The sequence below is a fragment of the Taudactylus pleione genome, unplaced genomic scaffold (genome assembly GCF_031769625.1).
Source record: "Taudactylus pleione unplaced genomic scaffold, aTauple2 ptg000311l, whole genome shotgun sequence".
Taxonomy (NCBI): Eukaryota; Metazoa; Chordata; class Amphibia; order Anura; family Myobatrachidae; genus Taudactylus; species Taudactylus pleione.
In genome coordinates, this window is record NW_028284712.1 from 782,296 (window position 1) to 809,244 (window position 26,949).

Here is a 26,949-nt window from a genome sequence, read left to right on the forward strand (position 1 = left end):
AGATACTGTAGTCTGCCTCTGTGTCCATCACTCCAGGGCCTGGGACCTCCTAACATTTGTTTGATGTTTTCTAGGCAACGGCTGAGCAGATTCGCCTCGCACAGATGATCTACGATAAAAATGATGCAGACTTCGAGGACAAAGTAAAACAGGTAATCGGGATGTGTCCTCAGAAAAGGAGCATTCTTCCTCGGACGCCGAGATGTCTCCGTTCAGGAGGACGGACAGACTGACAAATGGTGCAGTGCAGCTGTGCATGGGTGGGTGGTGGACAGCTGGACCCTCTTTATCTATGGGGCAGTCTGTCCATTCCCCGCTGTTACCATGTGGCAGTGTGGGATTGGAGCCACGTACGCTGTATCTAAAGGCAGTCTTGGGAAGGAAACACTTTCATTTGGGTGGGAATGCGAGTTTTAAACATGGATGATGTTTAAGCAGAGCTGGTCCATCGAAAAACTTTCAAAGGCAAAAACAACAGTTTAATTAATACAACGCATTAGTGCTCCTGGGGCTGAGGGAGTAGATTTTTTTAATTGTTTGTTACTGAAAGAGAAATATTATTTGCTTTTGTACAATACAAACCTACAGCAATGTTCTAGAACAGGGATGGGGAACCTCAGGCCAGGGGGCCGTATAAGGCCCGCGGAATCATTTGGTCTGGCCCTAGCTTTTTTCTGCTAGCCTCATCTGGCTATCACTGTGCCTAGAATGGCACCCTGCAGCCAGAATCTATGCAGCAGTGCCGCCTCAGGATACTCCCGGCATTGCTGTAATCACCAGCGATTGTGACCCCGCCCCCATGTGACGTCACACGGAGGGGGCGTGGCCTGCACCAGGCCCGCAAATAATGTTACATTTATCAAATTGGCCCTCAGCATGAAAAAGGTTCCCCACCCCTGATCTAGAAGATCATCCAAACCAATATATTCCAAACTGAATTGTAACACAAGAGCACAGTTGTTAATCTCTTGTAATGCCACTGTTCGCAGCTAATGGAGGTGACAGGGAAGAACCAGGATGAGTGCATAGTGGCTCTACATGACTGCAATGGGGATGTGAACAGAGCCATTAATATACTACTGGAAGGAAACTCCGACACGGTGAGAATGGGCTGTTCTATGTACCGCATGTATGAAGATGCTCCGAAAAGATTGTATTAGGTCTTCTCTGTATTACCCGCTATCAGCGGTGGATGGCTGAACTGGTCCTCAAGGACCCCTAACAATCCATGTTTTCCAGACCGCCTGTCTGGGCCTGTAGAATGTGAGAGTTGGGAAAGAATGAGCTACATCTTTTAAAATGTGGCATTCATTAACGACTACACCTGTGCACCAGCTGGGTGGTCTGGAAAATGTGAACTGTTAGGGGTCCATGAGGACCGGATTGGCCACCCCAGGTGTAAAGGATGTAACCATTGGCTGTGTGATTATGAGAGTCCTGTAATAAGAAGTCCCTTATGCGGTTTCCCTCCTCTATGCAGACTTCCTGGGAGACTGTTGGGGGAAAAAAGAAAAGCATCGGCAAAGAGAGCTCTGAAAACAAAGAGAATCGGGAGAAGAGAGGAGACCGAGAAATGAGCCGCGGTCGTGGTACCTCCAACAGACGTGGCCGCGGAGGGAGTCGTGGGAGAGAGTGTATGCTACCGTTATCTGTACCTATACAGTCACCTAAACGCTTGCAGAATTCTAATGGTGTTTGTTTTATGCAGTTAGAGCAGAAGAAAATGGAGTGGACAGCGGCCCTGGCGAGAGAGCTGCGGACCGGGGGAGGCGTGGCCGCGGGCGAGGTACAGTCTTTAAACGGTCACTGAAATGACAAAAGCAAACTTTTTCCTCTGCAGCGGGGGTGGGTACAAATGACTGGTTATGTTCCACATGCTATTAGTACCGGGCATACGAGGGAGTAACGAAAGCCCTGTGTCCTATCAATTTAACCTTTTTTTTTTAAAATGATAAATTTACATAAACTTCCTTGCAGTGTCTCTTCCACTACATTTTAGCCTCCGCCTCCCTGGAGCGTGGCAGGATGTGTGTGGCTGCCCACTGATTCCAGGCACCGTATCCTTTCACATATTACCCTTATATTGCTGTAGCCCACCTACAGCTTCATGGTGGTCAGGGGCAGATATAGCTAAAAGGCTGCACCCACCCCCATCTCCAACATGTATGTTTCATTTTGCAGAGGAGTAACATGGGTCCATCTGCTTATGCAAGGTGGTGGCCTCCGGTGTGCAGCAGCCACGCCAAAGAGACAGGCAATGTGCTTACAACATGTTAAAAGAAGACCGTAGCGTGTCCCACTTTGATAGGGCAGGACAGATCCAATTTTGCACGTGGCCTGCTCTGACCACTTGGCAACAGGGATCCATGGAAGACCCTTACTGCTTGAGCAACTAGTTTGGTGCAGACTGAGGTTTTGGCAGCAGCAGGCACTCCTGTTGTCTCCTAACCCCTAGGGCAGCCTCCATTTCAGAGAAGTGCCCTTTTCCTAGTGCTGTTCTGTACCCTGGTGACTTAGGGAGTTGTTCCAAATAATAGATCGGTCAGTGTTCAGGTCCCATTCCTTTTCCAGGGAACCCAGGCTTAACCTTTGTCTACACATGTACCCTGATAGTCACTTCTGTGCTCATGTAACAGGGATTTCAGGCATCTCACAACTCCCATCCTATGTTCTGCAATCGTTGTAGCTTCCCTAGGTTGATGGATGCAGCGGCCTTATTTATCCAGGCCTCCATTCTTGGGTCCTTCCTGATAGGTGGATCACCATTGGCAATAGCTGCAGGGCTTAACCATTGGGCCAATGGACCCAGCCTTCTCAGGAGTATCAATCTGTGTCTGACCATGACGCTGAGTGTCTCAGAGCAGCATCCCTTCACCCCTGCCAGGGCCATGTGGTCAGGATCTAGAGAGACCATGCAGCTGTGGTGGCTTTCCTGATGCACGGAAAGGCCACTGGCAGGATAGCAGGGTGGACATAGCCAGGCCACTGGCAGGATAGCAGGGCGGACATAGCCAGGCCACTGGCAGGATAGCAGGGCGGACATAGCCAGGCCACTGGCAGGATAGCAGGGCGGACATAGCCAGGCCACTGGCAGGATAGCAGGGCGGACATAGCCAGGCCACTGGCAGGATAGCAGGGCGGACATAGCCAGGCCACTGGCAGGATAGCAGGGCGGACATAGCCAGGCCACTGGCAGGATAGCAGGGCGGACATAGCCAGGCCACTGGCAGGATAGCAGGGCGGACATAGCCAGGCCACTGGCAGGATAGTAGAATGGGCATAGCAAGGCCACTGGCAGGATAGCAGAATGGGCATAGCCTGGTCACTGGCAGGATAGCAGAATGGGCATAGCCTGGTCACTGGCAGGATAGCAGAACGGGCATAGCCAGGCCAACTGGCAGGATAGCAGAACGGACATAGCCAGGCCAACTGGCAGGATAGCAGAACGGACATAGCCTGGTCACTGGCAGGATAGCAGAACGGACGTAGCCTGGTCACTGGCAGGATAGCAGAACGGACGTAGCCTGGTCACTGGCAGGATAGCAGAACGGACGTAGCCTGGTCACTGGCCGGATAGCAGAACGGACGTAGCCTGGTCACTGGCCGGATAGCAGAACGGACGTAGCCTGGTCACTGGCAGGATAGCAGAACGGACGTAGCCTGGTCACTGGCAGGATAGCAGAACGGGCGTAGCCTGGTCACTGGCAGGATAGCAGAACGGGCGTAGCCTGGTCACTGGCAGGATAGCAGAACGGGCGTAGCCTGGTCACTGGCAGGATAGCAGAACGGGCGTAGCCTGGTCACTGGCAGGATAGCAGAACGGGCGTAGCCTGGTCACTGGCAGGATAGCAGAACGGGCGTAGCCTGGTCACTGGCAGGATAGCAGAACGGGCCTAGCCTGGTCACTGGCAGGATAGCAGAACGGGCCTAGCCTGGTCACTGGCAGGATAGCAGAACGGGCCTAGCCTGGTCACTGGCAGGATAGCAGAACGGGCCTAGCCTGGTCACTGGCAGGATAGCAGAACGGGCGTAGCCTGGTCACTGGCAGGATAGCAGAATGGACATAGCCAGGCCACTGGAGCTACTGCCATAGACACCAATATTGACGGAGGTGGGCAAAAAAAAAATGTTGCAGCGTTGTGGTGCAGAACCTTTCAGTGACTTTTGCTTGGGCTCCACAATTATACGAAAGTGTCACGTTTCCAGGAAGGCTCCTCACCAAGTAAGGGGGCACTAATGTATCTTGTTGGGGTTAACAAAAATAAAGTTTCAGTCCTAATGTGCCAAGTTGCATTGATGCACTTAAAATGCTCTTGCAGGGTTTGGCGGACGTGGTCGAGGCAGGGGAGCGGGAAGATTCTCTGCACAAGGCATGGGGTATGTCGTTAATCCACAAATATTTAGCAATTTTTTCTTTTTAACCCTCAAAATATGTTTTGAAAATGATGTATTGCTGTTCCAGAACATTCAACCCTGCAGACTACACAGAGCCCAGCGCTAATGATGGCTTTGGAGGAAAACCAGAGGTGTGGGAGACGGGCCAGAGTGATGGAGACGATGGAACTGGTAAGTGTACCTTATGTTCAGAGCTGTTATCTTCTATTCTGTGTCTCGCCCGTATTGAGGTGTGGTCCTCAGAATGGAGTTGGTAGGATTTGTAGACGGCCTTAAATACTTCTAGTGTTTATGGGGTTCTAAATCAGCCCAGTGACTCGCCTGCGCAATTCCTGCACTCGCTGCTTATGTTTAATGCTTTGGATGCGTTTATCTCTACACTATGGGGCTAGCAAGAGGAAGGGGGCAGCACACGGGAGACTAACGCTTGTTTTAGTATATTGCAAATAATAGTTGAGGTTTTACAGTCTTCTAGGTAACGGCAAACATTTTTGAACACGACTCAATGGGACATTTTCATTGCTTTTTTTTTTTAACCCACGCACGTACATGGAAAACATACAAACTCCACAAAGCTAGGGCCTTGGTGGATATCAAACCCAACCATGCTGCCCATATAGAAATGTGTTTTTAACCCCATTAAATCTATATCTGTCTTTTAAAGGCGCATGGAGAAATTCTATTGAAGAATGGACCGCAGAGGACTGGAATGAAGATGTGAGTCAAGTTTAATAGTTTGGCTTCCAGATAGACCTGTGCTTCCTCTGCATTAGTTATGGCTATGTGTGATGGGTCACGCTGTGGTCAGTCAATGACCTATACCCCCGGAAGACCCCTCCTCTGTTTTTACTAAACACAGTCACATAAAACATTTTTCCTTGAATTGAATACATTTGGCGTTAGTCTATTTTTCTCTTTCTAATCTCTGATCACTGAGCTACTAAGACGTCTACGCATCTCTGTAACTGTAACCTTGTACAGCTCGGACAGGTGTTTCTGTTTCTGTCCTGCAGCTTTCTGAAACAAAGGTGTTCACAGCATCTTCTGTACCCTCAGAAAACCACATCACCCCAGGACAGAGGTAAGCAGGGGGGGCTCACCATGGGGATGGGCTGGGGCGTATTCATCCTCAAGTGCAGCGGTATACTGGGCTTTTATGGTGGTTGTTCAGTTCTCCATGATGTGTCGCTGGACATCCCCACAATGCCCAGCTGTGCACATTACTCTCCCCTCGTTTTCTGTGCACCCTCCGTGGTGTGCAAGTAAATTGGCGCGGCACGCCTACATATCTGCTACGGAGACACCCGAGTGCGCATCACCGGGAGCAGAATCGCCCCTATAGATCACATGGTTACATTTCCTAATTCCGATTTGTTTTTTTTCCCATCAGCCCCCCTTTCCCTAATGCCATTAGCTTTTGCCACGCCAGATTCAGGAGGTATTAGGGAAAAAGTTAATTGTAGTTTATTGATGGGGAATTTTATTTTTTTTTTACAAACCTTTTCTCCTTAACACACTGACTGCTAAACAGACATATATTCATTGTTACATGGTTTAAAGTAGGGATGTGCAGGCTCGGATAGGTTCTAATTTGCGCGCCGAGTTCGGATTTTTCCTAGACAGAAGTCCAGGAATGATGATGTTTGTCCATGCAAGATGAAGTTTTGCCTCTTTTTGAGTCCCGTTTTTTGGAGGGAAAAATCCGAACTCGGCGTGCAAATTCGAACCTATCCGAGCCTGCACATCGCTAGTTGAAAGGGATCCACTATAATATGTAATACTCGTATTGATTGTTCCTCTTCTAAAAGCACTGAATAGCAAAGTATATATCCCTGATAAGTGCTGACGGCTGAAGACCTGTCCGCTAACATGCTGTGACTGTGTGTGGACTTGTGCTTTCAGCATTGACTTGGTAGCCTTACTCCAGAAGCCGCAGTCAAGCAACGAAACGGATTCCGTCGGCTACGACGGTTCATCTCAGCAGCAGAACTTTGGGCAGGCCCTGGTGTTTACAAACTCTCAGCACAGCTCTCAGATAGCGCCGACAGCCAGCAGCTCCAGTGCCGTCAGCAGCTACACTCCTCAGAGCCTGGTAAGCTGGGTTTCATTCAGCGGTATTACCAGTGTTGTCCGATGTGGTCACATAACCTGTGATTGTCCCACATCTTCACCTCGCGTCACTAACAGAAATTGTGCATTATGTAGTGCCTAAAGTCCCCTCGTCTATTGAATGTGACGATTTATAGCACCTGGGTTTTTCTGTGAAGCTAAAATTTACAATAAGGTTCAGGAACACCCCTTGGATCTTACACTTTGGTCTAGTCGTGTTCTTCTAAATGACATTGTTTCTCTTTTTCTCCTCCTGTAGTCGTCTGTCCTTGGGTCCGGCTTTGGCGAGCTTGGGTCTTCAAAACTGACAAACTCTGCTGGCTCCCAGATACTGGAGCAGCTGAAGAGTCCGGGTTTGGGGCAATTCACATCCCAAAGTTCTCAGCAAACTGGCAGTAACACAACCCCATCTTCTTCCTGGGACATAAAGCCTTCTGTGCCACAGTCATCGGTCCTCGCTCAGTTTGGTAAGGACCCCGATTTCTCCATGGGCCCAGTGTGACTTTAGTGTTTCCGGAAGATGTGATATTCTTTGCCAGGTTGCTTTTATATACTTTTGTAACTTTAGTAGATAAAAAATTGCAATGATTCTATATCTTAACTTTACCTTGACCTTAAAGGGTGGGAGGGTGGAGTCCACTTGAAAATGAAGTTAAATCACCTATTGAAAGTTCAGAAACACACTGTTGCTGTCATTTAACAGGTTGCAAATTATTCACAACCTGTGTCACATGGCAGCTACAGTAGTATAGTTTGAGTTATCAACAGGCAATTTCTGGCAGAAGTCATATGTCATCTACTCCAGTAAGGGTAGAGTAGATGACATATGTCAGTCGGGAAGCCGGCGGACCTAATCCCGACAGCCGGCTTCCCGACTGCTTAATCCCGGTGAGGGTTAAATGACGGGTATCTAAATCTAGACGCCTGTCATTTTACCGGCGCCCGGCATCCCGATTGAAGGGACACCGAGTGCTGATAGCCGCGCGCGGGGGTGGGGTGGTTAGGTTTAGGGTTCCCGGGGGGGGGGACTTGGGGTTAGGCACTGGGGAAGGGGGGGTTAGGTATTGGGGGTGAAGGTTAGGGTTAGGCACCCCTAAGGGAGGGTTAGGGGGTAGAATTTTGTTAGAGGATACTTACCTTGGACGATCAGGATTTCCTCCTCTGCCAGGATGCCACTGTCGGGATTCCAACCACCAGGCATATGGGTCCGGCTGTAAATCATACAGATTCCCCAGTAAGCTGTGCCTAGCACGTTCTTCATTAACAGACAGAGTTGCAACAAAAGTGTCCACCGGTTCATTTCAGTCTACATAACGCTCTACTGAGGTTTAGGATTAAAAAAACAAAAAACAAACACTGATGAACTGAACGTTTGCAACAAAGTATTTTTTTAATCAAACTATTTTATTGTGTCTGCACTTTTCTGTGAATGTAATTTGACTATTTCTATGTAATTGTCCTGTGGCTTCTAGCCCTGAAGCTAATATACCATGGACTATTCAGAACGCTGTGATGTCATTATTTCCAAGCACATATCTGAATTCCGGTTGTGGAGAACACGAGTTCTGAGCGCTCTGAATGTCCTCGGTGGTGTTATCTTAATGTAAAAGCCCACACTTGAAACCACTTGTCCAATGTTCCCCGATTCAGATTTCAAATCCCAGCCGGAGCCCTCGCCCGTCCTGAGTCAGCTCGCTCAGCGGCAGCAGCAACCGATGCAGCCCGTGCCGGCTCCACCTCCCGGCCTGGAGACCTTCTCCCCCCAGGTGAAGCTGCGGGAGACCTCTCCAGTGGACAGCTCCGCCAACGTCAGCAAAATGCTGCAGCTCCCCAGCCTGTCCCTGGACTCCCAGACAATGTCCGCCCAACAAGCGCAGCAGCAGAAACACCTCAAGCCCCAGAAACGGAGGATACCACCCACTTCAAAGGTCAGCAGAGTGAAGAACATATTCCCAAGCTGCAGTAGTTGTTCAGTGTTCTGATTTTATTTTATATTGTTATAAATGTATTCTTTGACTCAATGTGGCAAGGCAGTACTTATAGGTTGTATATGTTTGTTGAGGCTTTTCCCAGCAGCCTCTGCCCTGGACCGTTATTATGTAATGGGCTATGCGGAACACAGTGATGTTTTCCCTTTCCAAGCACATATCTGAGTTCTGTGTAGAGAGCAAATGTTCTGAGTGATCCGCATCATATCCGCTTATCATAACGCATAGATTCAGAGGCGTCACGTCACAATGTAAACTTGCTTATCTCCCCATTGGTTTCTAATTGTGTTTTTTTCCATTGGCGAAATGACATCCGGCTGTTTGCAGGGGCCCTGCCGGACGTGTAAGGCTGGAATCCTGTTGCTTTTTGCTGAACCGCAGATCTGTTCTAAATTATTAGTCTATAATGTCAGGATATTTCTGTATAGAATATCTCCAGTTTCCCAAATCTCCCATCATTGAGGTCCTCCATATCACATACTAGGTAAACATGCTGAATTCCGGCTGCCGGCTCTGTACAGCTCTGAGTTCCCATGCCAGTCGTCTTCTGCCCTCTCCTATAGTCACTATGGTTTTGTTTGACTGTCCTAAAAAGTATGGCTAGTGCATCATATTAAAATGAATGTATTCTACAAAAGGACTGAATAAGAAAAATTGGGCGGATTACTCTTTTTAAGTAGTCTAACCCAGGGCTCGACAAAACCCGGGGGCCATGGCGAACAGATTTGGCTGCCTGGCGACCAGATTTTCAGCAACCCCCGGGCCCCTGTAGTGCGGAAGCAAGCGCGGTCCACACTACAGAGTAACAAACACACAGCCGCCTGTAGAGGGGGGACAGCTACTGGGGGCACTGATTAAAGGGGGACCACTACTGGGGGGCACTGTATATGGGGGCCACTACTGGGGGCACTGCATAGGGGGGGTGGCCACTACTGGGGGCACTGCATAGGGGGGGGTGACCGCTAATGGGGGCACTGCATAGGGGGGGGTGACCGCTAATGGGGGCACTGCATAGGGGGGGGTGGCCGCTACTGGGGGCACTGCATAGGGGGGGTGACCGCTAATGGGGGCACTGCATAGGGGGGGGTGACCGCTAATGGGGGCACTGTATAAGGAGGGACAGCTACTGGGGGAAATACATAGGTGGGGCCACTTCTGGGGGCACTGTATATGGGGGCCACTACTGGGGGCACTGCATAGGGGGGACTACTACTGGGGGCATTGCATATTCTTGCATCTGGGCCCACCACTCTCTGGTTTAGCCACTGCCGGCGGTGGCTTTGCTTGCCCGGGGTTTTTTGGCTGCAGAGGGGGTGGTTTTTCTGGGGGTTGGTTGCCTGGAGAGGGGGGTTAGCTGCTCAGTAATGTGGCTGTTGGAGGGTGGTTTACCTAGGGTACCCCATTAGTGGCGTGGCCATGGGGGTTGGTTGTCAGGGGCGTAGGTGCTCAGTAATGCTGCCCCGGGGGGAGGGGGGGGGTCTGGCTCCTTGGTGCTAGAAATATTTGCCAAGCCCTGGTCTAACCTACATGAGAGTGAAGCCTGTGTCCCTGCAGCTATAAGCCGGCTCTTCCCGCTGAGTGTAACGTGTGTAATCTCTCCGTAGATCCCCGCGTCTGCTGTAGAGATGCCAGGATCAGCTGAAGTCACAGGACTGAATGTGCAGTTTGGGGCTCTGGAGTTCGGTTCAGAACCCACCTTGCCGGAGTTCGGCTCAAACCCAAGTCCCGATAATGGGAGTCAGGCACCCAACAACCTTTATTCAAAAACTATCAGGTGAGTCCCTCATCGAGTGTAAGTATTATGAGCCAAATGATAGCAGTATCCGCCTGTTGTGTCAGACAATACTAAATAGACTATTTCCATTCACTGCTCTTTGCCAATAATTTATGTTCCTGGTATGTAAACTGGGCATGCACTGCCAGATACAGTGCCCATTGGACCCACAGAGCATTTATATGGCAAGCTGAAACCCATACGCTGAGCTATTTCACAATGTGTATGGCCGCGATATCTGCATTCCGCCTTTGGGGAGGACACCTTTTTCCCCCGTTGCTCCTGTCAAGGAGGGAAGCCGACGGAGGGAATCCCGACTGTATAATCCCAGCAAGGGTTAAATGACAGGCGTCAAAATCTCAACGCCTGTCAATTTACTTACGCTGGCATCCCAATTGAAGGTAAGCTGGGCTAGGAACAGCCACGGGGGGATGGTTAGATTCAGGGCTCCTGGGGGGTGACTTAGTTAGACACCCCCCCCCCTTCCCCACCCCGGGAGGGTTAGGTTTAGGCTAGTGGAAGTGGGGGTTGGGGTAAGGCACTTAGAGGGGGGATAAGGGAAATGTCGCGACAATACAGTGTTCAATTATCGGCCTGATCAGATGATTATCGGCTGATCAGCCCAACAATTGGACAGTGTATGCCCAGCTTTAAAGGTTTTTATAATCTCTCTATGATTTAATAAATGGGTAATTGGGCATTTTGTCAAAAAGTCCCCAGTCCTTTGATCTGCCGACCCTCCTTACCGTGCTCACCCATCAGCTCCCGTTTAGAGGCTGAGAATAGAACCTCCGATGCGTTGTAGGGTTTACGGACTAGAAATATAGGTGCCAGCAAAACTAGCAAGATGCCCATATAGCCGAGATTGCCAAACTCCGCCATTACAATCTGCCTTTTATGGATAACCATGCTTGAGCACAGGTGCCTTGATTAGTACCTCAGTCAATTTGATTTGACCATCTGGGGTCAAGCATGGATATCCTTAAAACCTGGACTGTAATGGCAGAGTTTGGGAACCTCTGCCATATAGCAATGGCTAGAAATCTGCGCAGGTGCAGGTTGCGACAGAATCTCGCCCTTAAATGAATCTGCCCCTTAAAGTAAAAAAAATGGATTTAGTCGGAGGTGGGTGAAGAGACCATGGCAGGAGGCCGTGCAGTCCCTCCCACTCCCCCCCCCTCAGTAACAATATGGAGAGCATACCAGCCGTTACACTGACCTTTCCTTCCTGTCTTTACAGTGACGCCCTGAATACCTCTCTGCCAATATCCAATACCGTGCAGGAGCCCAGCTACACCCCGTCGGTAATCGCCACTTCCAGCCACAGCAGCTCCTCGCAGAGCACCAGCCCAGTGACCATCGCCGCCGCCTCTTACGACCAGACGTCTGTGCACAGCAGAATAGGATACCAAAGCTCCTTGCCAGCCCCTGAGGTGGTGCCAGTCACTGTAAGAACAGCAGCTGCTTGACCTTATTGTAGTGATGGGAGTATATTTTAAAACAAAGTAATTACTCTATAAACTTACCTAAATACTTCTCAAACTTTTAGATGTAAAGGTAATCCAGTCATGCGCAATCCGCCATACCTGTTGGCGTACAGCTGCGTAGGCGTTACCCCAGCAGCCCACTTTTCAGGACTGTACTCCTCCCTCCTCTGCTCCTGTCTGCTGGTTCACAGTAGGCACCATTGTAGTTTATATTGGAGTTAATGGAACACTGGTTCCAACCACGTTTTTAGTAATTAAATGGAGATTAGTTGATCACTTGTGACTGCGGTTGTATGGTAACCCAAATCCTGAAGGCTGGATCAGAGAGCGCGGAGACCTAAGACGTCCTGCTCACACATGGGGAGAGTGATCTGTGCTGGTAGTGACACGTGGATTACCTTTAAATCTAATTGTCCTTTAGCTCTGGCCCCAGTGTCCCTTATTCGGTTTCCTGGCAGGAAGTCTAATGTGCATAAGATAAAAACTTCCTGACTGATCCAACGTCTTTGGTTGTGAACGTGACGTGACCATCTCTGTATAAAGAGCAGCCTGCAGTTCCGGCTTTTTAATTCATCCGTCTCCTGTGGAAAGCGTTAGACGCATATGCGTTAGTTTTATAAGCCGCGCGTCTACCATACTTATTTATTATGGATGTAACTGGATGTACAGGAACCCTGCTACCCGCTGTGCTTGGCTTTAGTAGGACTTTTTACACACAGTGCCAGTGGGTATATTAGGAAATATTGGACACTAAAATGGTACATAGTTTTGTGCCAAGCTTGTTATAATGAATCCAGGTAGGACGGCCGGTGTAGTTTAGTACAGGCTGTATACTGTTATGAGGATGGGTAATGTCTCCTGAGGTTTTGTTTTTTTATTGTATTATTATAGAATGGACACAATGGAATTCGGGCACAAGTGTCTTTGAACAGTAAGTACAGAAAAGATGACTATTGTGTGTTTTTGTTTATGAAGTTGTAATGTGTGTCAGCCTGGTTCCCCGGTGTATGCGTGTTTCTACCCGTGACTGTGCGTTTTTGTTTATGAAGTTGTAATGTGTGTCAGCCTGGTTCCCCGGTGTATGCGTGTTTCTACCCGTGACTGTGTGTTTTTGTTTATGAAGTTGTAATGTGTGTCAGCCTGGTTCCCCGGTGTATGCGTGTTTCTACCCGTGACTGTGTGTTTTTGTTTATGAAGTTGTAATGTGTGTCAGCCTGGTTCCCCGGTGTATACGTGTTTCTACCCGTGACTGTGTGTTTTTGTTTATGAAGTTGTAATGTGTGTCAGCCTGGTTCCCCGGTGTATGCGTGTTTCTACCCGTGACTGTGCGTTTTTGTTTATGAAGTTGTAATGTGTGTCAGCCTGGTTCCCCGGTGTATGCGTGTTTCTACCCGTGACTGTGTGTTTTTGTTTATGAAGTTGTAATGTGTGTCAGCCTGGTTCCCCGGTGTATGCGTGTTTCTACCCGTGACTGTGCGTTTTTGTTTATGAAGTTGTAATGTGTGTCAGTCTGGTTCCCTGGTGTATACGTGTTTCTACCCGTGACTGTGTTTTTGTTTATGAAGTTGTAATGTATGTCAGCCTGGTTCCCTGGTGTATGCGTGTTTCTACCCGTGACTGTGTTTTTGTTTATGAAGTTGTAATGTGTGTCAGCCTGGTTCCCCGGTGTATGCGTGTTTCTACCCGTGACTGTGTGTTTTTGTTTATGAAGTTGTAATGTGTGTCAGCCTGGTTCCCCGGTGTATGCGTGTTTCTACCCGTGACTGTGTGTTTTTGTTTATGAAGTTGTAATGTGTGTCAGCCTGGTTCCCCGGTGTATGCGTGTTTCTACCCGTGACTGTGTTTTTGTTTATGAAGTTGTAATGTGTCAGCCTGGTTCCCTGGTGTATGCGTGTTTCTACCCGTGACTGTGTGTTTTTGTTTATGAAGTTGTAATGTGTGTCAGCCTGGTTCCCCGGTGTATGCGTGTTTCTACCCGTGACTGTGTGTTTTTGTTTATGAAGTTGTAATGTGTGTCAGCCTGGTTCCCCGGTGTATGCGTGTTTCTACCCGTGACTGTGTGTTTTTGTTTATGAAGTTGTAATGTGTGTCAGCCTGGTTCCCCGGTGTATGCGTGTTTCTACCCGTGACTGTGCGTTTTTGTTTATGAAGTTGTAATGTGTGTCAGTCTGGTTCCCTGGTGTATACGTGTTTCTACCCGTGACTGTGTTTTTGTTTATGAAGTTGTAATGTATGTCAGCCTGGTTCCCTGGTGTATGCGTGTTTCTACCCGTGACTGTGTTTTTGTTTATGAAGTTGTAATGTGTGTCAGCCTGGTTCCCCGGTGTATGCGTGTTTCTACCCGTGACTGTGTGTTTTTGTTTATGAAGTTGTAATGTGTGTCAGCCTGGTTCCCCGGTGTATGCGTGTTTCTACCCGTGACTGTGTGTTTTTGTTTATGAAGTTGTAATGTGTGTCAGCCTGGTTCCCCGGTGTATGCGTGTTTCTACCCGTGACTGTGTTTTTGTTTATGAAGTTGTAATGTGTCAGCCTGGTTCCCTGGTGTATGCGTGTTTCTACCCGTGACTGTGTGTTTTTGTTTATGAAGTTGTAATGTGTGTCAGCCTGGTTCCCCGGTGTATGCGTGTTTCTACCCGTGACTGTGTGTTTTTGTTTATGAAGTTGTAATGTGTGTCAGCCTGGTTCCCCGGTGTATGCGTGTTTCTACCCGTGACTGTGCGTTTTTGTTTATGAAGTTGTAATATGTGTCAGTCTGGTTCCCTGGTGTATACGTGTTTCTACCCGTGACTGTGTTTTTGTTTATGAAGTTGTAATGTATGTCAGCCTGGTTCCCTGGTGTATGCGTGTTTCTACCCGTGACTGTGTTTTTGTTTATGAAGTTGTAATGTGTGTCAGCCTGGTTCCCCGGTGTATGCGTGTTTCTACCCGTGACTGTGCGTTTTTGTTTATGAAGTTGTAATGTGTGTCAGCCTGGTTCCCCGGTGTATGCGTGTTTCTACCCGTGACTGTGTGTTTTTGTTTATGAAGTTGTAATGTGTGTCAGCCTGGTTCCCCGGTGTATGCGTGTTTCTACCCGTGACTGTGTGTTTTTGTTTATGAAGTTGTAATGTGTGTCAGCCTGGTTCCCCGGTGTATGCGTGTTTCTACCCGTGACTGTGCGTTTTTGTTTATGAAGTTGTAATGTGTGTCAGTCTGGTTCCCTGGTGTATACGTGTTTCTACCCGTGACTGTGTTTTTGTTTATGAAGTTGTAATGTATGTCAGCCTGGTTCCCTGGTGTATGCGTGTTTCTACCCGTGACTGTGTTTTTGTTTATGAAGTTGTAATGTGTGTCAGCCTGGTTCCCCGGTGTATGCGTGTTTCTACCCGTGACTGTGTGTTTTTGTTTATGAAGTTGTAATGTGTGTCAGCCTGGTTCCCCGGTGTATGCGTGTTTCTACCCGTGACTGTGTGTTTTTGTTTATGAAGTTGTAATGTGTGTCAGCCTGGTTCCCCGGTGTATGCGTGTTTCTACCCGTGACTGTGTTTTTGTTTATGAAGTTGTAATGTGTCAGCCTGGTTCCCTGGTGTATGCGTGTTTCTACCCGTGACTGTGTGTTTTTGTTTATGAAGTTGTAATGTGTGTCAGCCTGGTTCCCCGGTGTATGCGTGTTTCTACCCGTGACTGTGTGTTTTTGTTTATGAAGTTGTAATGTGTGTCAGCCTGGTTCCCCGGTGTATGCGTGTTTCTACCCGTGACTGTGCGTTTTTGTTTATGAAGTTGTAATGTGTGTCAGTCTGGTTCCCTGGTGTATACGTGTTTCTACCCGTGACTGTGTTTTTGTTTATGAAGTTGTAATGTATGTCAGCCTGGTTCCCTGGTGTATGCGTGTTTCTACCCGTGACTGTGTTTTTGTTTATGAAGTTGTAATGTGTGTCAGCCTGGTTCCCCGGTGTATGCGTGTTTCTACCCGTGACTGTGCGTTTTTGTTTATGAAGTTGTAATGTGTGTCAGCCTGGTTCCCCGGTGTATGCGTGTTTCTACCCGTGACTGTGTGTTTTTGTTTATGAAGTTGTAATGTGTGTCAGCCTGGTTCCCCGGTGTATGCGTGTTTCTACCCGTGACTGTGTGTTTTTGTTTATGAAGTTGTAATGTGTGTCAGCCTGGTTCCCCGGTGTATGCGTGTTTCTACCCGTGACTGTGCGTTTTTGTTTATGAAGTTGTAATGTGTGTCAGTCTGGTTCCCTGGTGTATACGTGTTTCTACCCGTGACTGTGTTTTTGTTTATGAAGTTGTAATGTATGTCAGCCTGGTTCCCTGGTGTATGCGTGTTTCTACCCGTGACTGTGTTTTTGTTTATGAAGTTGTAATGTGTGTCAGCCTGGTTCCCCGGTGTATGCGTGTTTCTACCCGTGACTGTGTGTTTTTGTTTATGAAGTTGTAATGTGTGTCAGCCTGGTTCCCCGGTGTATGCGTGTTTCTACCCGTGACTGTGTGTTTTTGTTTATGAAGTTGTAATGTGTGTCAGCCTGGTTCCCCGGTGTATGCGTGTTTCTACCCGTGACTGTGTTTTTGTTTATGAAGTTGTAATGTGTCAGCCTGGTTCCCTGGTGTATGCGTGTTTCTACCCGTGACTGTGTGTTTTTGTTTATGAAGTTGTAATGTGTGTCAGCCTGGTTCCCCGGTGTATGCGTGTTTCTACCCGTGACTGTGTGTTTTTGTTTATGAAGTTGTAATGTGTGTCAGCCTGGTTCCCCGGTGTATGCGTGTTTCTACCCGTGACTGTGTGTTTTTGTTTATGAAGTTGTAATGTGTGTCAGCCTGGTTCCCCGGTGTATGCGTGTTTCTACCCGTGACTGTGCGTTTTTGTTTATGAAGTTGTAATGTGTGTCAGTCTGGTTCCCTGGTGTATACGTGTTTCTACCCGTGACTGTGTTTTTGTTTATGAAGTTGTAATGTATGTCAGCCTGGTTCCCTGGTGTATGCGTGTTTCTACCCGTGACTGTGTTTTTGTTTATGAAGTTGTAATGTGTGTCAGCCTGGTTCCCCGGTGTATGCGTGTTTCTACCCGTGACTGTGTGTTTTTGTTTATGAAGTTGTAATGTGTGTCAGCCTGGTTCCCCGGTGTATGCGTGTTTCTACCCGTGACTGTGTGTTTTTGTTTATGAAGTTGTAATGTGTGTCAGCCTGGTTCCCCGGTGTATGCGTGTTTCTACCCGTGACTGTGTTTTTGTTTATGAAGTTGTAATGTGTCAGCCTGGTTCCCTGGTGTATGCGTGTTTCTACCCGTGACTGTGTGTTTTTGTTTATGAAGTTGTAATGTGTGTCAGCCTGGTTCCCCGGTGTATGCGTGTTTCTACCCGTGACTGTGTGTTTTTGTTTATGAAGTTGTAATGTGTGTCAGCCTGGTTCCCCGGTGTATGCGTGTTTCTACCCGTGACTGTGCGTTTTTGTTTATGAAGTTGTAATATGTGTCAGTCTGGTTCCCTGGTGTATACGTGTTTCTACCCGTGACTGTGTTTTTGTTTATGAAGTTGTAATGTATGTCAGCCTGGTTCCCTGGTGTATGCGTGTTTCTACCCGTGACTGTGTTTTTGTTTATGAAGTTGTAATGTGTGTCAGCCTGGTTCCCCGGTGTATGCGTGTTTCTACCCGTGACTGTGCGTTTTTGTTTATGAAGTTGTAATGTGTGTCAGCCTGGTTCCCCGGTGTATGCGTGTTTCTACCCGTGACTGTGTGTTTTTGTTTATGAAGTTGTAATGTGTGTCAGCCTGGTTCCCCGGTGTATGCGTGTTTCTACCCGTGACTGTGTGTTTTTGTTTATGAAGTTGTAATGTGTGTCAGCCTGGTTCCCCGGTGTATGCGTGTTTCTACCCGTGACTGTGCGTTTTTGTTTATGAAGTTGTAATGTGTGTCAGTCTGGTTCCCTGGTGTATACGTGTTTCTACCCGTGACTGTGTTTTTGTTTATGAAGTTGTAATGTATGTCAGCCTGGTTCCCTGGTGTATGCGTGTTTCTACCCGTGACTGTGTTTTTGTTTATGAAGTTGTAATGTGTGTCAGCCTGGTTCCCCGGTGTATGCGTGTTTCTACCCGTGACTGTGTGTTTTTGTTTATGAAGTTGTAATGTGTGTCAGCCTGGTTCCCCGGTGTATGCGTGTTTCTACCCGTGACTGTGTGTTTTTGTTTATGAAGTTGTAATGTGTGTCAGCCTGGTTCCCCGGTGTATGCGTGTTTCTACCCGTGACTGTGTTTTTGTTTATGAAGTTGTAATGTGTCAGCCTGGTTCCCTGGTGTATGCGTGTTTCTACCCGTGACTGTGTGTTTTTGTTTATGAAGTTGTAATGTGTGTCAGCCTGGTTCCCCGGTGTATGCGTGTTTCTACCCGTGACTGTGTGTTTTTGTTTATGAAGTTGTAATGTGTGTCAGCCTGGTTCCCCGGTGTATGCGTGTTTCTACCCGTGACTGTGCGTTTTTGTTTATGAAGTTGTAATGTGTGTCAGTCTGGTTCCCTGGTGTATACGTGTTTCTACCCGTGACTGTGTTTTTGTTTATGAAGTTGTAATGTATGTCAGCCTGGTTCCCTGGTGTATGCGTGTTTCTACCCGTGACTGTGTTTTTGTTTATGAAGTTGTAATGTGTGTCAGCCTGGTTCCCCGGTGTATGCGTGTTTCTACCCGTGACTGTGCGTTTTTGTTTATGAAGTTGTAATGTGTGTCAGCCTGGTTCCCCGGTGTATGCGTGTTTCTACCCGTGACTGTGTGTTTTTGTTTATGAAGTTGTAATGTGTGTCAGCCTGGTTCCCCGGTGTATGCGTGTTTCTACCCGTGACTGTGTGTTTTTGTTTATGAAGTTGTAATGTGTGTCAGCCTGGTTCCCCGGTGTATGCGTGTTTCTACCCGTGACTGTGCGTTTTTGTTTATGAAGTTGTAATGTGTGTCAGTCTGGTTCCCTGGTGTATACGTGTTTCTACCCGTGACTGTGTTTTTGTTTATGAAGTTGTAATGTATGTCAGCCTGGTTCCCTGGTGTATGCGTGTTTCTACCCGTGACTGTGTTTTTGTTTATGAAGTTGTAATGTGTGTCAGCCTGGTTCCCCGGTGTATGCGTGTTTCTACCCGTGACTGTGTGTTTTTGTTTATGAAGTTGTAATGTGTGTCAGCCTGGTTCCCCGGTGTATGCGTGTTTCTACCCGTGACTGTGTGTTTTTGTTTATGAAGTTGTAATGTGTGTCAGCCTGGTTCCCCGGTGTATGCGTGTTTCTACCCGTGACTGTGTTTTTGTTTATGAAGTTGTAATGTGTCAGCCTGGTTCCCTGGTGTATGCGTGTTTCTACCCGTGACTGTGTGTTTTTGTTTATGAAGTTGTAATGTGTGTCAGCCTGGTTCCCCGGTGTATGCGTGTTTCTACCCGTGACTGTGTGTTTTTGTTTATGAAGTTGTAATGTGTGTCAGCCTGGTTCCCCGGTGTATGCGTGTTTCTACCCGTGACTGTGTGTTTTTGTTTATGAAGTTGTAATGTGTGTCAGCCTGGTTCCTTGGTGTATGCGTGTTTCTACCCGTGACTGTGTGTTTTTGTTTATGAAGTTGTAATGTGTGTCAGCCTGGTTCCCCGGTGTATGCGTGTTTCTACCCGTGACTGTGTGTTTTTGTTTATGAAGTTGTAATGTATGTCAGCCTGGTTCCCCGGTGTATGCGTGTTTCTACCCGTGACTGTGTGTTTTTGTTTATGAAGTTGTAATGTGTGTCAGCCTGGTTCCCTGGTGTATGCGTGTTTCTACCCGTGACACTGTGTTTTTGTTTATGAAGTTGTAATGTATGTCAGCCTGGTTCACCCGGTGTATGCATGTTTCTACCCGTGACTGTGTGTTTTTATTTATGAAGTAGTAATGTATGTCAGCCTGGTTCCCCGGTGTATGCGTGTTTCTACCCGTGACTGTGTTTTTGTTTATGAAGTTGTTATGTATGTCAGTCTGGTTCCCTGGTGTATGCGTGTTTCTACCCGTGACTGTGTTTTTGTTTATGAAGTTGTAATGTGTGTCAGCCTGGTTCCCTGGTGTATGCGTGTTTCTACCCGTGACTGTGTGTTTTTATTTATTAAGTTGTAATGTGTGTCAGCCTGGGTCCCCGGTGTATGCGTGTTTCTACCCGTGACTGTGTGTTTTTATTTATGAAGTAGTAATGTGTGTCAGCCTGGTTCCCTGGTGTATACGTGTTTCTACCAGTGACTGTGTTTTTGTTTATGAAGTTGTAATGTGTGTCAGCCTGGTTCCCTGGTGTATGCGTGTTTCTACCCGTGACTGTGTGTTTTTGTTTATGAAGTTGTAATGTGTGTCAGTCTGGTTCCTTGGTGTATGCGTGTTTCTACCCGTGACTGTGTGTTTTTGTTTATGAAGTTGTAATGTGTGTCAGCCTGGTTCCCTGGTGTATGCGTGTTTCTACCCGTGACTGTGTGTTTTTGTTTATGAAGTTGTAATGTATGTCAGCCTGGTTCCCCGGTGTATACGTGTTTCTACCCGTGACTGTGTGTTTTTGTTTATGAAGTTGTAATGTATGTCAGCCTGGTTCCCCGGTGTATGCGTGTTTCTACCCGTGACTGTGTTTTTGTTTATGAAGTTGTAATGTGTGTCAGCCTGGTTCCCTGGTGTATGCGTGTTTCTACCCGTGACTGTGCGTTTTTGTTTATGAAGTTGTAATGTGTGTCAGCCTGGTTCCCCGGTGTATGCGTGTTTCTACCCGTGACTGTGTGTTTTTGTTTATGAAGTTGTAATGTGTGTCAGCCTGGTTCCCCCGGTGTATGCGTGTTTCTACCCGTGACTGTGTTTTTGTTTATGAAGTTGTAATGTGTGTCAGCCTGGTTCCCCGGTGTATGCGTGTTTCTACCCGTGACTGTGTGTTTTTGTTTATGAAGTTGTAATGTGTGTCAGCCTGGTTCCCCGGTGTATGCGTGTTTCTACCCGTGACTGTGTGTTTTTGTTTATGAAGTTGTAATGTGTGTCAGCCTGGTTCCCCGGTGTATGCGTGTTTCTACCCGTGACTGTGTGTTTTTGTTTATGAAGTTGTAATGTATGTCAGCCTGGTTCCCCGGTGTATGCGTGTTTCTACCCGTGACTGTGTGTTTTTGTTTATGAAGTTGTAATGTGTGTCAGCCTGGTTCCCCGGTGTATGCGTGTTTCTACCCGTGACTGTGTTTTTGTTTATGAAGTTGTAATGTGTGTCAGCCTGGTTCCCCGGTGTATACGTGTTTCTACCCGTGACTGTGTGTTTTTATTTATGAAGTTGTAATGTATGTCAGCCTGGTTCCCCGGTGTATGCGTGTTTCTACCCGTGACTGTGTGTTTTTGTTTATGAAGTTGTAATGTGTGTCAGCCTGGTTCCCCGGTGTATACGTGTTTCTACCCGTGACTGTGTTTTTGTTTATGAAGTTGTAATGTGTGTCAGCCTGGTTCCCCGGTGTATGCGTGTTTCTACCCGTGACTGTGTGTTTTTGTTTATGAAGTTGTAATGTGTGTCAGCCTGGTTCCCTGGTGTATGCGTGTTTCTACCCGTGACTGTGTGTTTTTGTTTATGAAGTTGTAATGTGTGTCAGCCTGGTTCCTTGGTGTATGCGTGTTTCTACCCGTGACTGTGTGTTTTTGTTTATGAAGTTGTAATGTGTGTCAGCCTGGTTCCCCGGTGTATGCGTGTTTCTACCCGTGACTGTGTGTTTTTGTTTATGAAGTTGTAATGTATGTCAGCCTGGTTCCCCGGTGTATGCGTGTTTCTACCCGTGACTGTGTGTTTTTGTTTATGAAGTTGTAATGTGTGTCAGCCTGGTTCCCTGGTGTATGCGTGTTTCTACCCGTGACACTGTGTTTTTGTTTATGAAGTTGTAATGTATGTCAGCCTGGTTCACCCGGTGTATGCATGTTTCTACCCGTGACTGTGTGTTTTTATTTATGAAGTAGTAATGTATGTCAGCCTGGTTCCCCGGTGTATGCGTGTTTCTACCCGTGACTGTGTGTTTTTATTTATGAAGTTGTAATGTGTGTCAGCCTGGTTCCCCGGTGTATGCGTGTTTCTACCCGTGACTGTGTGTTTTTGTTTATGAAGTTGTAATGTGTGTCAGCCTGGTTCCCCGGTGTATACGTGTTTCTACCCGTGACTGTGTTTTTGTTTATGAAGTTGTAATGTGTGTCAGCCTGGTTCCCCGGTGTATGCGTGTTTCTACCCGTGACTGTGTGTTTTTGTTTATGAAGTTGTAATGTGTGTCAGCCTGGTTCCCCGGTGTATACGTGTTTCTACCCGTGACTGTGTGTTTTTATTTATGAAGTTGTAATGTATGTCAGCCTGGTTCCCCGGTGTATGCGTTTTTCTACCCGTGACTGTGTGTTTTTGTTTATGAAGTTGTAATGTATGTCAGCCTGGTTCCCCGGTGTATGCGTGTTTCTACCCGTGACTGTGTGTTTTTGTTTATGAAGTTGTAATGTGTGTCAGCCTGGTTCCCCGGTGTATGCGTGTTTCTACCCGTGACTGTGTGTTTTTGTTTATGAAGTTGTAATGTATGTCAGCCTGGTTCCCCGGTGTATACGTGTTTCTACCCGTGACTGTGTGTTTTTGTTTATGAAGTTGTAATGTATGTCAGCCTGGTTCCCCGGTGTATGCGTGTTTCTACCCGTGACTGTGTGTTTTTGTTTATGAAGTTGTAATGTATGTCAGCCTGGTTCCCTGGTGTATGCGTGTTTCTACCCGTGACTGTGTTTTTGTTTATGAAGTTGTAATGTGTGTCAGCCTGGTTCCCCGGTGTATACGTGTTTCTACCCGTGACTGTGTGTTTTTGTTAATGAAGTTGTAATGTATGTCAGCCTGGTTCCCCGGTGTATGCGTGTTTCTACCCGTGACTGTGTGTTTTTATTTATGAAGTTGTAATGTATGTCAGCCTGGTTCCCCGGTGTATGCGTGTTTCTACCCGTGACTGTGTGTTTTTATTTATGAAGTAGTAATGTGTGTCAGCCTGGTTCCCTGGTGTATGTGTGTTTCTAGCCGTGACTGTGTTTTTGTTTATGAAGTTGTAATGTGTGTCAGCCTGGTTCCCTGGTGTATGCGTGTTTCTACCCGTGACTGTGCGTTTTTGTTTATGAAGTTGTAATGTGTGTCAGTCTGGTTCCCTGGTGTATGCGTGTTTCTACCCGTGACTGTGTTTTTGTTTATGAAGTTGTAATGTATGTCAGCCTGGTTCCCTGGTGTATGCGTGTTTCTACCCGTGACTGTGTTTTTGTTTATGAAGTTGTAATGTGTGTCAGCCTGGTTCCCCGGTGTATACGTGTTTCTACCCGTGACTGTGTGTTTTTGTTTATGAAGTTGTAATGTGTGTCAGCCTGGTTCCCCGGTGTATGCGTGTTTCTACCCGTGACTGTGTGTTTTTATTTATGAAGTTGTAATGTATGTCAGCCTGGTTCCCCGGTGTATGCGTGTTTCTACCCGTGACTGTGTGTTTTTATTTATGAAGTAGTAATGTGTGTCAGCCTGGTTCCCTGGTGTATGCGTGTTTCTAGCCGTGACTGTGTTTTTGTTTATGAAGTTGTAATGTGTGTCAGCCTGGTTCCCTGGTGTATGCGTGTTTCTACCCGTGACTGTGCGTTTTTGTTTATGAAGTTGTAATGTGTGTCAGTCTGGTTCCCTGGTGTATGCGTGTTTCTACCCGTGACTGTGTTTTTGTTTATGAAGTTGTAATGTATGTCAGCCTGGTTCCCTGGTGTATGCGTGTTTCTACCCGTGACTGTGTTTTTGTTTATGAAGTTGTAATGTGTGTCAGCCTGGTTCCCCGGTGTATACGTGTTTCTACCCGTGACTGTGTGTTTTTGTTTATGAAGTTGTAATGTGTGTCAGCCTGGTTCCCCGGTGTATGCGTGTTTCTACCCGTGACTGTGTGTTTTTGTTTATAAAGTTGTAATGTATGTCAGTCTGGTTCCCCGGTGTATACGTGTTTCTACCCGTGACTGTGTGTTTTTGTTTATGAAGTTGTAATGTATGTCAGTCTGGTTCCCTGGTGTATGCGTGTTTCTACCAGTGACTGTGTGTTTTTGTTTATGAAGTTGTAACGTATGTCAGTCTGGTTCCCTGGTGTATGCGTGTTTCTACCCGTGACTGTGTTTTTGTTTATGAAGTTGTAATGTATGTCAGCCTGGTTCCCTGGTGTATGCGTGTTTCTACCCGTGACTGTGTTTTTGTTTATGAAGTTGTTATGTGTGTCAGCCTGGTTCCTTGGTGTATGCGTGTTTCTACCCATGACTGTGTGTTTTTGTTTATGAAGTTGTAATGTGTGTCAGTCTGGTTCCCCGGTGTATACATGTTTCTACCCGTGACTGTGTGTTTTTATTTATGAAGTTGTAACGTATGTCAGCCTTGTTCCCCGGTGTATGCGTGTTTCTACCCGTGACTGTGTTTTTGTTTATGAAGTTGTAATGTGTCAGCCTGGTTCCCTGGTGTATGCGTGTTTCTACCCGTGACTGTGTGTTTTTGTTTATGAAGTTGTAATGTGTGTCAGCCTGGTTCCCCGGTGTATGCGTGTTTCTACCCGTGACTGTGTGTTTTTGTTTATGAAGTTGTAATGTGTGTCAGCCTGGTTCCCCGGTGTATACGTGTTTCTACCCGTGACTGTGTGTTTTTATTTATGAAGTTGTAATGTATGTCAGCCTGGTTCCCCGGTGTATGCGTGTTTCTACCCGTGACTGTGTGTTTTTGTTTATGAAGTTGTAATGTGTGTCAGCCTGGTTCCCCGGTGTATACGTGTTTCTACCCGTGACTGTTTTTGTTTATGAAGTTGTAATGTGTGTCAGCCTGGTTCCCCGTTGTATGCGTGTTTCTACCCGTGACTGTGTGTTTTTGTTTATGAAGTTGTAATGTGTGTCAGCCTGGTTCCCTGGTGTATGCGTGTTTCTACCCGTGACTGTGTGTTTTTGTTTATGAAGTTGTAATGTGTGTCAGCCTGGTTCCTTGGTGTATGCGTGTTTCTACCCGTGACTGTGTGTTTTTGTTTATGAAGTTGTAATGTGTGTCAGCCTGGTTCCCCGGTGTATGCGTGTTTCTACCCGTGACTGTGTGTTTTTGTTTATGAAGTTGTAATGTATGTCAGCCTGGTTCCCCGGTGTATGCGTGTTTCTACCCGTGACTGTGTGTTTTTGTTTATGAAGTTGTAATGTGTGTCAGCCTGGTTCCCTGGTGTATGCGTGTTTCTACCCGTGACACTGTGTTTTTGTTTATGAAGTTGTAATGTATGTCAGCCTGGTTCACCCGGTGTATGCATGTTTCTACCCGTGACTGTGTGTTTTTATTTATGAAGTAGTAATGTATGTCAGCCTGGTTCCCCGGTGTATGCGTGTTTCTACCCGTGACTGTGTGTTTTTATTTATGAAGTTGTAATGTATGTCAGCCTGGTTCCCCGGTGTATGCGTGTTTCTACCCGTGACTGTGTGTTTTTGTTTATGAAGTTGTAATGTGTCAGCCTGGTTCCCCGGTGTATACGTGTTTCTACCCGTGACTGTGTTTTTGTTTATGAAGTTGTAATGTGTGTCAGCCTGGTTCCCCGGTGTATGCGTGTTTCTACCCGTGACTGTGTGTTTTTGTTTATGAAGTTGTAATGTGTGTCAGCCTGGTTCCCCGGTGTATACGTGTTTCTACCCGTGACTGTGTGTTTTTATTTATGAAGTTGTAATGTATGTCAGCCTGGTTCCCCGGTGTATGCGTGTTTCTACCCGTGACTGTGTGTTTTTGTTTATGAAGTTGTAATGTATGTCAGCCTGGTTCCCCGGTGTATGCGTGTTTCTACCCGTGACTGTGTGTTTTTGTTTATGAAGTTGTAATGTGTGTCAGCCTGGTTCCCCGGTGTATACGTGTTTCTACCCGTGACTGTGTGTTTTTGTTTATGAAGTTGTAATGTGTGTCAGCCTGGTTCCCCGGTGTATGCGTGTTTCTACCCGTGACTGTGTGTTTTTGTTTATAAAGTTGTAATGTATGTCAGTCTGGTTCCCCGGTGTATACGTGTTTCTACCCGTGACTGTGTGTTTTTGTTTATGAAGTTGTAATGTATGTCAGTCTGGTTCCCTGGTGTATGCGTGTTTCTACCCGTGACTGTGTGTTTTTGTTTATGAAGTTGTAATGTGTGTCAGCCTGGTTCCCTGGTGTATGCGTGTTTCTACCCGTGACTGTGTTTTTGTTTATGAAGTTGTTATGTGTGTCAGCCTGGTTCCTTGGTGTATGCGTGTTTCTACCCGTGACTGTGTGTTTTTGTTTATGAAGTTGTAATGTGTGTCAGTCTGGTTCCCTGGTGTATGCGTGTTTCTACCCGTGACTGTGTTTTTGTTTATGAAGTTGTAATGTATGTCAGCCTGGTTCCCTGGTGTATGCGTGTTTCTACCCGTGACTGTGTGTTTTTGTTTATGAAGTTGTAATGTGTGTCAGCCTGGTTCCTTGGTGTATGCGTGTTTCTACCCGTGACTGTGTGTTTTTGTTTATGAAGTTGTAATGTGTGTCAGCCTGGTTCCCCGGTGTATGCGTGTTTCTACCCGTGACTGTGTGTTTTTGTTTATGAAGTTGTAATGTATGTCAGCCTGGTTCCCCGGTGTATGCGTGTTTCTACCCGTGACTGTGTGTTTTTGTTTATGAAGTTGTAATGTGTGTCAGCCTGGTTCCCTGGTGTATGCGTGTTTCTACCCGTGACACTGTGTTTTTGTTTATGAAGTTGTAATGTATGTCAGCCTGGTTCACCCGGTGTATGCATGTTTCTACCCGTGACTGTGTGTTTTTATTTATGAAGTAGTAATGTATGTCAGCCTGGTTCCCCGGTGTATGCGTGTTTCTACCCGTGACTGTGTTTTTGTTTATGAAGTTGTTATGTATGTCAGTCTGGTTCCCTGGTGTATGCGTGTTTCTACCCGTGACTGTGTTTTTGTTTATGAAGTTGTAATGTGTGTCAGCCTGGTTCCCTGGTGTATGCGTGTTTCTACCCGTGACTGTGTGTTTTTATTTATTAAGTTGTAATGTGTGTCAGCCTGGGTCCCCGGTGTATGCGTGTTTCTACCCGTGACTGTGTGTTTTTATTTATGAAGTAGTAATGTGTGTCAGCCTGGTTCCCTGGTGTATACGTGTTTCTACCAGTGACTGTGTTTTTGTTTATGAAGTTGTAATGTGTGTCAGCCTGGTTCCCTGGTGTATGCGTGTTTCTACCCGTGACTGTGTGTTT

The 26,949-nt window shown here is 46.8% G+C and overlaps 1 protein-coding gene and 2 non-coding genes across 8 annotated transcripts in view; all 3 read left to right on the top strand.

Moving 5' to 3' along the window:
• Window positions 1-26,949, top strand: part of UBAP2 (ubiquitin associated protein 2) — a 95,482-nt gene that overhangs the window by 25,311 nt on the left and 43,222 nt on the right. For all 6 annotated transcript variants that reach the window (XM_088442405.1, XM_088442400.1, XM_088442399.1 and 3 more), the window contains exons 3-16: window positions 75-152; window positions 990-1,100; window positions 1,481-1,634; window positions 1,709-1,786; window positions 4,320-4,377; window positions 4,463-4,566; window positions 5,060-5,112; window positions 5,409-5,476; window positions 6,298-6,487; window positions 6,764-6,971; window positions 8,155-8,432; window positions 10,097-10,266; window positions 11,507-11,714; window positions 12,645-12,684. In XM_088442405.1, the coding sequence (XP_088298531.1) occupies window positions 75-152; window positions 990-1,100; window positions 1,481-1,634; window positions 1,709-1,786; window positions 4,320-4,377; window positions 4,463-4,566; window positions 5,060-5,112; window positions 5,409-5,476; window positions 6,298-6,487; window positions 6,764-6,971; window positions 8,155-8,432; window positions 10,097-10,266; window positions 11,507-11,714; window positions 12,645-12,684 (1,798 nt within the window). The remainder of the gene's footprint in view (window positions 1-74; window positions 153-989; window positions 1,101-1,480; window positions 1,635-1,708; window positions 1,787-4,319; window positions 4,378-4,462; window positions 4,567-5,059; window positions 5,113-5,408; window positions 5,477-6,297; window positions 6,488-6,763; window positions 6,972-8,154; window positions 8,433-10,096; window positions 10,267-11,506; window positions 11,715-12,644; window positions 12,685-26,949) is intronic.
• LOC148511336 (small nucleolar RNA SNORD121A) lies at window positions 8,002-8,084 on the top strand. Its single transcript, XR_015868755.1, has one exon. It is a non-coding gene; the product is annotated as a small nucleolar RNA SNORD121A (small nucleolar RNA).
• Window positions 8,614-8,695, top strand: LOC148511337 (small nucleolar RNA SNORD121A). The gene has a single exon (XR_015868982.1). It is a non-coding gene; the product is annotated as a small nucleolar RNA SNORD121A (small nucleolar RNA).